The sequence below is a fragment of the Gymnogyps californianus genome, chromosome 21 (assembly GCF_018139145.2).
Source record: "Gymnogyps californianus isolate 813 chromosome 21, ASM1813914v2, whole genome shotgun sequence".
NCBI lineage: Eukaryota > Metazoa > Chordata > Aves > Accipitriformes > Cathartidae > Gymnogyps > Gymnogyps californianus.
This window is the reverse complement of record NC_059491.1, coordinates 3,605,695-3,619,049: the sequence shown is the minus strand read 5'-3', so window position 1 is coordinate 3,619,049 and position 13,355 is coordinate 3,605,695. Positions and strand designations below refer to the sequence as shown.

General features: G+C 42.2%; 1 protein-coding gene across 1 annotated transcript in view; it reads left to right on the top strand.

Moving 5' to 3' along the window:
* The window catches only part of TTLL10 (tubulin tyrosine ligase like 10), a 28,055-nt gene extending 15,583 nt beyond the window's left edge, over positions 1 to 12,472 (top strand). The window contains exons 7-13 of the mRNA XM_050909652.1: positions 76 to 161; positions 380 to 551; positions 2,535 to 2,706; positions 4,494 to 4,634; positions 5,957 to 6,073; positions 11,026 to 11,119; positions 12,129 to 12,472. Coding sequence (XP_050765609.1) covers positions 76 to 161; positions 380 to 551; positions 2,535 to 2,706; positions 4,494 to 4,634; positions 5,957 to 6,073; positions 11,026 to 11,119; positions 12,129 to 12,472 — 1,126 coding nt within the window. The remainder of the gene's footprint in view (positions 1 to 75; positions 162 to 379; positions 552 to 2,534; positions 2,707 to 4,493; positions 4,635 to 5,956; positions 6,074 to 11,025; positions 11,120 to 12,128) is intronic.
* The last annotated feature ends 883 nt before the right edge of the window (positions 12,473 to 13,355 follow it).

Sequence of the window (13,355 nt, the reverse complement as noted above, 5' to 3'; positions counted from 1 at the left end):
ACCATCCTTTCTGAAAGTAACAGAGGAATGAATGCGTTGGATAGGGTTTTCAACTGGTATTTGATTCTCCCATAGGTTACTGAAGATGGAAGAATTCTTCCCAGAATCTTTTCGTCTGGACTTAAAAGATGAGAGGAATGCCTTTTTTGAGCTTTGCAAAGGTGAATTGTCTTAATCATGGTGGCAATCAATTTAAATAGCTATGTGATCCTCTGAAATGTTCATAAAAGTATACACAGTAATAATAATTGATATCTATATGCATGTGTATGTATATACATACACACACATTCAAGTGAGCAGTTTTCAGAGCCCACTAATGGCCACATCAGTGTTTCATACCACACACATTACTCTAATAGACTCATTCTCTCTGCAGAAGAACAGATTTGGATCTGCAAACCAAGTTGCTCTAACCAAGGTCGAGGAATTTTCCTGCTTAAAAATCCAGCTGCTGTCAACACCCTTCAAGCCAAGCTCCACAGCACTGAGGAATACCTACTCAATAAGAGGGTGCCATACAAGGCTCCCCAGGCAAGAATAGTGCAAAGGTAGAGACTGAAGCCTGGGAATTCACGTGTGAGTAGTGTGCTTCGTTAAGCACACTGGCCTCAGAGAGCTGAATTGTTCCATAGGTATTTAATGTGGTTACACCACATCTCATCAACCTATGAGATTTCATTTTGTGGGACAGAGGCTATTTCTCTGGTTAGTCTGTCTTGCATCCGCACTTCAGTCATTTCAAGGTAGATCTTTGTCATCAGAAAGATTTGAGTTTACCTTTGTCTGGAAATTTAACAATGACTTCAAAAGGCCAGATGCTACAGTTCTGTGCATGAGTTCTATACATAAATCCTTGTGAAAAGCAATTTAAATTAGATATTATCCCAGCTTCTTATACAAAGCTAGCATTTTACGAATTGTACAGCTGCAATATTTGTTCCATGCAATCTAATAAAGCCTCCCAAATATCTTCTTAACTCTGCCTCAATGCTGCAAAAGTCTAGACCTCAATCAATAGGCAGTGGCTAGCAGTCACTAAAATTTTGGGTTTGGGTTGTTTTATTTTTTATTCCTTGCATGAATAAAGGAACCATGCAGTTTCTTCTTTGTAGAACATATACCCTCTCAGCCATTGCTAGAATGTTTTGTAGAGGAGTAGAACAGCAGAAAAAGGAAGGGAAAAATAAGGCAGCAGACGTCATGAGAACAGTTTCAGCTACTGAACGTTACTTGCTTGCTGTTACACAACTCACTTAACTTCCCTTTGCCTCAGTGTTCCTCCTCAATTGAGGAATGCATTATAATTAAATCACTTCAGTGCTATGAGATGAGTGAATAAAACTTTCAAAGAGAAATGCAAAAAAGATGTTTTCATTATTTATCCTAGGAGCTGCAGTTCCCAGATGCCTTTGATGCTGCCTTTGGTGTGCACGGCTAGGCATACAGGGCACTCTAAACTTCGTGGTGCCCATACATGCATGACTTTGCCTAGCATTGTCATGACATGCCAGCAATGACAATGTGATACACTCGTGACAAGGCTGTAGCATTGGCATGGCAAAAGCACATTTTGCCATGTAGTGATCGCTGTGTGTCCTGGCAAAGTGGTGATACCAGTTCCTCACACTGACCCTGTGCCACTTCCCTGACATTCTGCTATCATGGCTTGGCAGCTTTATCTGGCAAGAGAACACAGCACACAGCAACTTTTCCGAGAGCTTCCCTAGCCAAAGCAAGCAATATTCTCTGCTTACGTTCATCCCAATGTGTCTTTTCATAACAAAGGAATGGTTGGCCTCATTGAAAAGGGTAAGAGCAATTTGTAAAATGGTAAACTGGAATGATGATCTTTTACAGGCTTTCAGAAATAGGCTGGACTGTGTTTATGCAGCAGCCAGTATATGGAGCAAAACGACTGCCTGACAAAATCAGACCAAGGGCCTTAGTTAGACCAATATGTGGTCTTTGACATGGACAAGCAGCAGTGGCAGGGGAGGAAGTGGTTGGACCCTATCTTAGATCTCATCTTGATTTCTATTAGTGAGGAATAGCTTATGCTCTGAAGAGTGAGGCTCCATATTCCTTTGAAAACTGTTGTTAGCATTGATTGTTTTAACAGCATATCCTTGTTATTTATGTAGACATCCAGCAACCTTTGATGATAAAGGGAAACAATTCCTAGATTACATCACTCTGGCAATAAAAGCAATGGTGCTGTGTGAAGGGCTCTTTGTGTTCAGACATAAACTTTGTATATTCTCCAGTATATATTAGTAAATCTTTAATTACCTCCCGCTCCTGAGTCTCGGCACACCTTCTATTCCTCTTGAAAGGAGCTGTTCTTGGCATTTCTATCCTCTCCTACGAGCGCCCTCTGCTTGCCGCTCACCTTAAAACCAGTGTTGAAAAAGGGACGAAGAGGTTAGTTCTGTGGTGTGAAATGAACTGGCTGTGGGGCTTTGTGTGAGCTTTGAATTGCCATGTATTATGGCTGCCTGTTGGTGACCCTTGTTGAAATACTGCTCTCACAGGTATATTCACCAGCCTCTGCTCCTGGAAGGGAAGAAGTTTGATGTCCGGTCTTACCTCCTCATTGCCTGCACAGCACCATACGTGTTATTTTTTGCCCAGGGTTACGTCAGATTGACCTGTGTCAATTATGATGCTGCTTCTGATGATTTGACTGTTCATCTGACCAATCAGGTAAACTAAGGTCACTTAGTGCAGAAGAAGGGGAGGGTGTGGTTGACAGAGATGGGAAGCAAAAAAGACTTGTGCAAGGCTAAAAATAAATGCCTCATGCATGCAAAATCCCTGCACCCAGGAAATGGATTACGGTCAGGCATGGCAACAAGGCTGAACAGAAGCAGTACCAGACCAGGTTCCGTTCTCTGCCATGGACCAGTTCTCTGCTTAACCTGACAGTTTCTCCCCCTGGACCTCTTTCTCCTGCCATTATTCTCTCATGTATCTGTAGACCATAAGCTTCTTAGGGTAAGAAGCCTTTGACTGCAGCTACCTAGCACAAAGGAGCCTTTATCTTGGCTAAGGATTTTGCTGATCCTGTTGTGCTTAAATACAATAATCATAATGATGTAAGATGAAGATGTGTTCTTCAAGAGCCATCATTCTTACATCTCCATCTTTGCTTGTCTTGCTTCTCAAATGAGAGCTGTAACAGAACGAGACTGTTCTGGCTCGTACTCCCATACATCTCTTGTCATACAAAATAGAAGCCTTCCTTGCTCAGATCTACCTGAGTTTTTACTTTAAATGAGGCCCTTCAGTAGTTAGAACTGGCCCTGATGAAAGACAATTAAAAGAATCAGAAGGAAGAAAACAGTTTGCTTTTAAAGCCCTTCTCTCCTCCCAGTGTCATGCTGTGTTCTGAGAACTAGCAAAATACAGAGGTATCAGACAAGCCCACTTCAGTTGGAGTTTTACAGTTCCTGCAGAAGTGCAGTTCAGGACAGCAGATTATAGCTGCTTCCTGCAATATATGCTATTATCAGTATGCCACTTGTTTTCCTGGAATAGTTTGTTTGCTCAGCTAGAGAGCTATCCACACGGGAATTCAGGTGCTCGGGTAGGATCCCATGGCACAAGTGATATTAAACAAAGGACAGGTGTTTATTAGCAGAACATAAATTATCTGGGTTCCTGCTGGCAGGAGGGAAACGAAACTTACAGAAGTGGCTAGTAATAGGCCAGACTTCTTCAAATTACAATTGATTCTGCTCTCATTCCCTTCCTAACCTTTTCATCCCACCTGGAATCAGCCATTTTCCTACTGTATTTCCAAAAGACAAGAGGCAGCAGAGACAGCATCACTAACCAGAAGCTTTGCAACCTCACAGTAACCGTCCCACAGATGGAGTTGCAGCCAAGCCCAGCTGTTTCACAGGGAAACGGGACTTGCCTTTGGTTGAACAATGTAAATACCCCATTATTGATAAACTCCAGCTTACATAGGGATTAATGAGATAGTGGAAAGAGAAGGCCTCACCTTGATTTCCTCTGGGGATACACCTGTACTTCTTTCCCAGATGTACTCTTCTCTAGGAGAGTACTAGGCAGATAGACACTGGGACTGGATTTAGTCCAAAGAATATCATGACTAGGACTTGAAAGCACCTCTCCCTGTCTGCCAGCCCCTGGTCCAGACATATCATACACACACACACACACAGAGAAAACACTGCTTTGACAGAGACCTTGGGTAATTGTCTCTACAGCATCCACATGGGTCAGGCACATTTCTGCCTGTGGCAGTGTTGGACAATGGCAGTCAGGACATTTGCTCAGGTTTAGCTCTGCCAGTGAGGTGCTCTATTCCCTCCACCTCTATAACTTGATCCTGGGGTTCTTCCCAACTCCAGAAGCCTGGAACAACTCAGGGTAGTTGGATGTCTGCCATACAAGCTGGTTCCCAGTTACTCTTCACTGCCAGAAATCTAATCCTCCCTTTGCTCTGTTTCCCCACCTCTCAGTACATGCAGAAGAACAACTCCCTGTACAGCCAGTTGAAAGATGAGACAGTTTGGCAGATGGAGCATTTCAACAGCTACGTTAATGAGAAGTTCAGAAAAACCAATGGCCTCCCCAAAGACTGGGTTTTCACTGTGTTTACTGTAAGTGCAAGCAAGTGTATGGTGTGCTAGTCTGCCTAATTAGGGTGACAGGAATAGGGAGAAAACCCATCAGTTCACTGGAGCCCCCAAGGAAACACGTACACAGAGTGAGAAGGTATCAATGGTCCCATGGTAACCATTTATCTGCAGATGCTAAACACAGAAGTGAAGACACAAAGAGTTTAATTTTAACATAATGAGCAAACAGCTGAGAAAGAGAATGTGAATGTAAATGCTAGCTATAAAAATGCAATTATGGTGTTCACATTCCTGGCCCAATGCTGTGGTCCTGCATTAAAAAATAAAGTACACATTAGAATGCTCTCCAGCCTGACAGGTCTTAGCCTGAAAAGCAACTACACTTTCAGTGGTCTCTTTCCTGTCTGACTTGGTCTCACCGTTCACTTTCTGTCTGATTTTGCCACATGAAAATCATGTCAGGGCCTTAGATCTTCTCTTATCATGGAGGAGAGATAAGAAGACTCAACTGGCTTGATTTCTAACCATCTTCCTGTCTCACTGAAGCAACGAAGTGAGGAAATTATGTGAGTCCCTGAGACTTCATTTCATCAGCCTGAGTCTAATGATGCATCAGTTCTCTACATGACTTGCTGGGGTGAAAATGAAAAGGGCAGAGGACACAGCTTTCCAGGTTAATTTTGGAAATGCTGTAGTTTAAAGCCAAATACAAAGAAAATTAAAAAGCTAAAAACTTTGGTGAATATATGGTTTTGTTTAGAAAAACAGCTCAGCAAATCTAGTCTAATTTGCCAAGTTTCTCAGGGGATCAGAAACTTTTCAGCCAACTTTATGGTATCTCTCTTCATGCAGAAATTCCCCACTGTGCATTTCAACTCCAAATTGAGTGAAACTGAGCATCACCTACTGCACGTTGCTGTAACTCACCAGGCTTCTTTAAAACACTATGTCCAGCACAGCCGTGAGGGGGTTGTGAGTCACCACTATCAGAAACGGCTGTGTTCAGCTCACATCTAGGTGCCCCTGTAGGAGTAAATGAAAGAACACTGCTAAAAATTCTGCAGACAGCACATTCTGAGTAAGGGCCAAGGGCCAAGGTGTCTTCATGCACCACCACAGGAGTCTGGAGAACCAAGTGCAAGAGGGGGTTTCAATCAACTCAGAGTGGACAGACGTATGGTCTGCAAAATGCAACATCCTTCCAAGTCTAGAGAGGAGCTCTGCTGGAGGCAGGGGAAGGAACAATGTCCCTAAAGCAAGAGGACACCTATGACTTACAGTGACTCTTATGCCCTTGGCATTCACAATGACCAGTTACCACCGTTCCCTGTCTTCCATTTCAGAAAAGGATGCAGCAGATCATGTTGCAGTGCTTCCTGGCAGCCAAGCACAAACTGGATCGCAAACTGGGCTACTTTGATCTCATCGGCTGTGACTTTTTAATTGATGAAAACTTTAAGGTACGAATACAATATCGTCAAATACTAAGATTGATATTGGCCTTTTGTCTAATGCCAGCAGTATAGCATGGTTGATACAGGCTCTGGTGCTAGGAATTAAATAGAGTATTCAGTCGGTCAGCTAGGAAGTGCTGAATTCATTCTTTTCTCCAGTTCCATTGTCCAGCATCAAGACATGGCACCTATACTGCCTGCACATTTACAGCACAGAGAAACCCTGGCATTAACAGCTCAGGATGGGAAGCAAAGAACTTACTGCAGGTGAAGCTGTTCTGTGCAGAATTTTCACAGGGAAGTGGAGTTCATAGTGAAAAGTATGGGAATTTTAATGCCCACTCAGTTTTTTCTTTCTCCAGGAACCAAACATGCCAGATGATCAGCCAGCATAAATCAGTGTGTAATGCCTCTAACATCACATGAATTATACTGATTTACACTAGCTGAGTATCCATCAAAGGCAACAAAGAACTCGCCCTCACCATACTGAAGAATCAGTCATTATCGATTCAGATGTCAGCGTCAGCATCTCCATGTTCACTGTAGGTTCACCATTTAGCAATAGGTCAGCCCACCGAGTCTATAAAATCTGCTAGAATTACAACTCAAACTTTTAAAGAGTGAATGAAAGACAGACAAGAAAAGCCAGAAGAAAGGGAAAGGGAAATGTTAAATACAGTGATTGAGGTGCTTTCAATGCAGCACAGTCCTTCAAAACCACCTGGCCTAAACATAACAGAAAGCCATCTGGCAGATTCTGCTGTTGCTAAAGCAGAAAGGATCTCAAACATATTCCAGCAAAGGGCAGTGGGAACAGCAAACCCTATGAAAGAATAGAATTAATGTACACAGCAGTGGGTAAGGCACCCAAACAATAGACTCCTTTGTACAGGAACTCAATGGCAAGGGAGAGTAAATGGCAAAGACATAGAAACTGGTGCTTCTCAAATTTCAGTGGGAATTGTCTTTTGCAACGTTGGCATGCAAAGCCTCGCTGTGTAAACTTTAAGTAGAATAGAAGATCCAGTATCACTCTATTGTGGCAGTTCCTACTTGGCTAGTTAAAAACTTCAGCGTTTAAAGACCATTATGGCCCCATGTATTTTACATATGGAGAGATAAACAAAATCTGTTTCTTGACAAGTATTATCTATAAGAATGATGAGGATTTCTGGACACTTAGTGGGGACAGTCAGTTGGAACCTAGAACTTCCCTTTGAGAGAGAGTAATGTGGAAATTTAGGCATTTATTTAGCATAGGTTTGTCCATTTTTTCTTGGCCCTGCTGGGGAGCAACAAACCTACTTTTTTATTGGTGCAGTGCTGCATCGAGAGACACCCGTACATGCCCTGCAGAGGCAGTGTGCAACAGCTGGACGCAGGACTGACAGCTTCAACCCACAGTTAGCACTGGTCAGTGCAGCAAACTCCCAGATTTCTGTGGGCTGACATTACAATTCCTGCTCTGACATCCTGTCCTCTCCACCTGTAATACACAACAGCCTTATTCTCCCTATTATCCTGTTTCACGACACATGTATTTATGCTGATTTAACATGATCTCATATGTTCAGTCCTATAGCTTATCATGCCTTTCCCTCTTCCTTATTTGTCTGAGATATAAATGCCCCCAGCATCATTCCTAATAATTCTTGAAGGCCTTGCAGCATCCTGATTCAGTCTTTGGGAAGGTGTTTTTCCTGCCTCAGAGTTCTTAAAAGCATAGACTATGAAAGCAGGGCCTGCTGAGAAACCACAGCTTTCTGTAGAGCTTTGCATATTCATATGTAAGATGAGAAAAGAATGAAGTACTTTAAGAGGAGAGGGAGCAAAAGTGAGGGATGTGGTTTTGCTGTTGTTGGCTTTTTTGGTACTGTTTTCTGGAGCTTCCTTGTGCTGCACTGTAAATGCCTAAGTCACTACACAGCTTAGGACAGTGTCATTTAAATGCTCAAGGAACCTGTTTTCAGAAAGCATTGCATCAGCCGTGCAAAAGGGCTTCTCTCCAGAGGTATGCTGGGAAGACAGATGTGTGAATTTTTTGTCAGCCATAAAGGGATTCAGCTATCTATCAGTAGAGAACAGACTGAACATAGATAAGCCATTTGCCAATTTGTGATAGATGTACATAAATGAAGATAACACTCAAATCCCTAGTTAAAGCAGGGATGGTTCCTTTGATTTGAATGACATAGCTTTTCATTCACCCCAGGAGTATGAGGTACCACATGGACACTGTAGACTTGGTTGTGCCCCCCCCAGGTCACGATGATAAAATCTGATAAAAACTTGTTAAGACTGTGGAAAACAGAATCCCACTGCCTTAGCCTGGGGTCTCCACTATCGCTAAGCAGGTCCCTTCCTGGGTCAGCAACATCTGAGTAGCCCTTCCAGTGCTTGGTTTGTGACTGTGCATGTGGCTTCAGCTATGTCCACACAGGATACAGAACAAGTTATTTTATTCCTATTTCTGACTGGTATTTCAGTGCTGTTTAAAGCTCCAGCCAGAGGTCAGGCTTCCTGGACACTTGCTGCTACACAAATGCAGAACACGACAGCCCTGCTGTGGATAGCTTTGGGCTTTGCAGCATGTTACAGCCATCCTCTCTAAGAACAAGTTCTGATGTAGAGAGATGTATACATTCCCATTCAGTCTTGGCTATCAAGTCACTTGGAGCCTCTGGGAGCATGGACCGATGCCCTCTCCCTCCCTGAGACCCCAGCAGGATGTTTAGCTTCCACCTGCTGAGCTCCAGCAAAGACCCATGCAATTAAATGAACTAAATGTTTTTTCGTCAGACACAGAACAAAACTCCAGCTCAATCATGCATTTCCTGCACACCAAGTAGTCTTACCTCTGCCCATGTTGGCAGGGGTAAGACCCCTTGAGACGGGTCTTATGCTGTCTGTTAGCCACCATGTCAACACGTGACAGAGCCTAGTCTCATCATCCAATGCTCCTTTGAAAGACTGAACTGCTGCTGTAAGGATGGTTCTACAGCAATGAGACTACAATAGTAATCAAACTAGATGAAAATAAACAGTATTCAGCAGATGCTAACACTGCATCTAGCACTATGGAAAGAACAAGAAATGAGACCTCAGATCCTGGTGCAATGCAGGATCTGGCTGCAGTTGGCACGTTGTTCAAGAACCTATGGACAAATCCTACTATTTAAAGTTTTTAAGCCTACCTGTGACGTCTTGACAGAGCAAGTTTAAGATGTGACAGAACATGGAGTTGTACTGGCAGGCTGCAGGGAGCAGTAACCTCTTCATCCCCAAGAAACACCCAGAGCAGCACTTCTGACCAAAGCCACAGGGCACTCATTATTGTTCTCATCACTTGAAAAGCCTAAAGAAAAAGGAAGTCGAGGACAGACATTCTGGGTTTTGGTTTCCTTTCTTTATCATACGTTTGCTAGGAAATTTTGAGCGAGGCACCTGCAGGCCAGATGCAGGGAGAAGCACAGGAATTTCATTCTACATGAAATTCCCCTGAAAGTTGTGGATATTCACACAGATATAGTGAATCTTGGCCTTATTCTCTCTGCTCTTCCTGAAATAGAACAAAGGGCATTTATTAACTTGCCCTGGTTGTTGAGAGGTTAAGAGCATTTAAAAACTGTGAGACATTCAGACAGTACAATAATGGGGAATGTAGAAGATGAACAGCATGATAGATATCACAGAGAACTTTCTTCCTCCTGTTTGTCAGTTTTATTTGTTTTGAAGGAGAAGAAACCAAAACCTAATCAAGACAATTATAAAGGTTCATTGAGTTCATCTGTCAGCACAAAATCTTATGAACTTTTAAGAGGAAAAAGAACACTTACTGAGAAGAATGTTTGCCAAGAAAAATGTATGTAACTTAGGTGCCCTCTGTTGGCATCTGCAAAGCAGGGTTTTTTGAGCAGCTGTTCCAGTTCTCTGGAAAAAAAAAAGACATTTCACTGCCCTCACTTAGCAGTCTTTTCATTTGTTTAATAAAGTATTTCAAAGAAGTGAAAATTATTGTTGTATTTTATTCTCAGCAAAATAAAGTGCCAAAGTGAAGGCTATCATGTTGCCAAAATCTACCACTTTGGCTTCATTTCACAGGTACTTGCAAGCAAACTCATTGCTGCTTCAGAAAAAAAAAATTTTGAAATTCTTTTTTAAAAATCAATTAAAAGGGAGTAAAATTCTTCTGGGGCTGTTACATGATTAAATATTCTTCCTTACAAAAAGCTGAATAGTTCCTACATGTGTTCTACACAGGATGCAGCACCATATGGTGGAGGCAGGAAGTGAACGGATGACTTTCTTTCACTATAGGGAAAAGAAATAGTAAACAGAATTACATGCAAGTCAATTGTTCGGTTTCACACAGATTTGTAACTGGACCATCACATTCTGTGGCTTGTAGCTTCAGACCTTGGCATTTCAAAGGGAAATGGAGATGAGACTAGTATAGATACGTAAAATTAGTATTTTAAGTGGCTTCTACCTGAAACTAAAGCTTACCCAGGAAATCAAGGCCAAGGGTTCACTGAAAACTCAGTACCATGTTTGCTTAGTTTTGATCCAATGTCCACCTCAAATCAAAATGATTCCTAGATTCCTTATAACTTTATTTCATGATATCCAAAAAACTCAACTAGAAACTGTTATGGAAACTGTTATGTTAAAAACAGAGTGCCTTTACACACCTATAGAGCAAGAGTTAATCTAAAAAGCATCAGCTGGAGACACAAAATAATGCGTAGTGTTGTTCTCAAGTAAGTAAATGTATGCAAAAAGGGACTTTGTTTAATTCATCCAGTCCTTATGAAATTCTGTCCTGCCTGCATTCTGTGTTATGGGATTTTGTTAGTACTCCTACCTCGCAAGGTGTTCACTAAGTCATAAAAGGGCATTGCTCTGACTCTAAGGAGATCCAGCCTAGTTTCCTGATTGCCATTCGTCTTTCCTAGGTCTGGCTTCTGGAGATGAATGCAAACCCAGCATTGCATACCAACTGCAAAGTCTTGAGAGACATCATCCCAGCTGTAGTCTACGAGAGTCTTGGTAAGCGAACAAGTCACAGAGTGGCCAGCAGCAGATAATCATATCACTTCATTGCTTATCAGAGGAAAGACTCCTGTTTATATCAGTTGTAGGTCCAAAACAATCTTTGAATAAAGATATCTCACTGCTAAGTTTATAAGCAATTTAGAAGGCACTGAAAATTCTAATCCGTGCAGACCTAGAAAAGCTACGGTCTTTTTAGCCATGCACCCATTAGAAAGAAGTGGTTAAATTTTTTTTAGTTATAATTATTTTTAAGAATCTTTTCTTAGATATGTATGTACAAAAGGCTAAATCTTAATACATGTCTCTCTAAACCGCACCTGTACATTTTTCTCATGCCTGTTCTGAATGTGCAGGAATTTAAGTTGGTTTGTACAATGTGCCTTACACAGCCGTGGCAGTGCTTAAATGCCAGTGTACCCCGCTGTACTTCACAAATACAGCTGGCAACTGTTACGTGAACTATACAAAGACTGAAAAACACTTTATGTAGTCTGATATACATTAACTAGAACTGCTCCTGCCTGGAGGATCAAAATCTCTTTCACCCCTGATTTTCTGTGATATCAATGTATGTGTAATGAGAAGTAGTAAAGGGAGAGTCTATGTCTGCATGAAGGGTATTAGCAACAGCCTACTTACGCTTACTTTCATAGATACAGTTACCTTCCTGTGCATGTGTATGTTTATTTTGGGGTGTATTCATATCCTGTATTGCACTGTAAGCAGTTTTACAATATTTTTCCTATCAATTTCCTAAAATGTTTCCAGTGGAGCTGAAGCTGGCTGAAGTGAATGCAAGAAAAGTGTGGTGGGTTTTTTTTTTTTTAAATGTCATAATAGTAATAGTCCACAGAGGCCACAGATCACAGGTTGGAAACCACTTCCCATCCCCACCCCTCATCCTTCCCACGTACGCAGCTGCTTTGTGCGTATACATGACAGCTTGGGTGTATTTTAGCATCAGAGTGTTTAGACCATCTCATAACTGCATCTTCTTTTCCAGATTTGGTTCTCGAGGTTTTCAACAAGCGCCTCAAAGGCCAGAGTGTTTTGCCTTTAGAGACGCTCTGCCATTTTGTGCTTCTCTATCATGAGGATGCTGCAGACCTTGGCCAGAAACAACCCTCAAAGCTCAGAACTGGCCTGTGTACGGGCCGGTATCTGTGGCCACGCACAGGCAGTACCAGCTGCTTCGGTCAGAGCCCTGCCAAAATGCTGGAGAACTCTTCCAAGAAGCCTGGTTGCTCTAGAAAAAAGGTTGCCTTGTTGCCCAGAAAGAATTGTCGACAAACTGTCCTAACTATACCACATGTGCAGCTCTTCGACCATCATGGAAAAACCCTCTGAACTATTACAGAGCAAGAGGGTTTTCACAAGTTCAGAAGACGTAAAAAGAAAATAAAAGCTAAACTTGTATGTGCTGTGCATGTTCAGCTCATTTTCACCTTATATACACAAACAGGTATCAACCTCAACTGGAAAACCAGTAACTATTTCTATAAGTACTTAGTTCTTCTGCAGAAAGTAATACTTTAACCAGCCAGCCAGAAATTATAGGAAAGTTACAGAAAATGAGACAACTGTTACTACATTAAAACTCATCCCTTTTAAAAACAATGTTGATCTGACCGGTACAATCCAGAAACAGGCCAAACTTTTTACATACAAAGTCCTTATACAAAAAGGCAGGGAGAGAAGCTGCGAAGACTAAACCTAAGGCTTAACAGTGGAAATCCCCCAGTTTGTCCCATCATTGTATGTCCAGCTGTACGTCCAGCTCCCTCACTCATTAGATCCTCTGTGCCTTGCACATTTAACCTCGTTATATTAAGACTCTCTTTCATTTTTCATTTGGTTGAGGTGACAGCCAGGCAGCAGCACATACTTATCGTATCAGGCCACCATCTTAGCAGGAAACAATGATGCTTCAGGGACCAAGGATACAGGGAGGACGGGAGAGAGGTTTAAAACCAACAGGAAATGCTTTTACATCTCAGACACTGCTGCTTCTAACCCAAGAGGAATTTAAACGAGCACTAAGTTGAAGGGTGCACGCGTGTCTCCTTTCCCTCCTGTGCTTACTCTAATTGACTGTAGTTCAGGCACATTCATGCGATCTGTGACTGCAGAATCAGTTTGAAGCAAGCATCTGTGGACGGGGGAGCCAGTGACCAAGCATGGGATGCTGCAGCCTGAGTGCCAGGCAGGCTGGGTCTGCAGAAACAGGCCA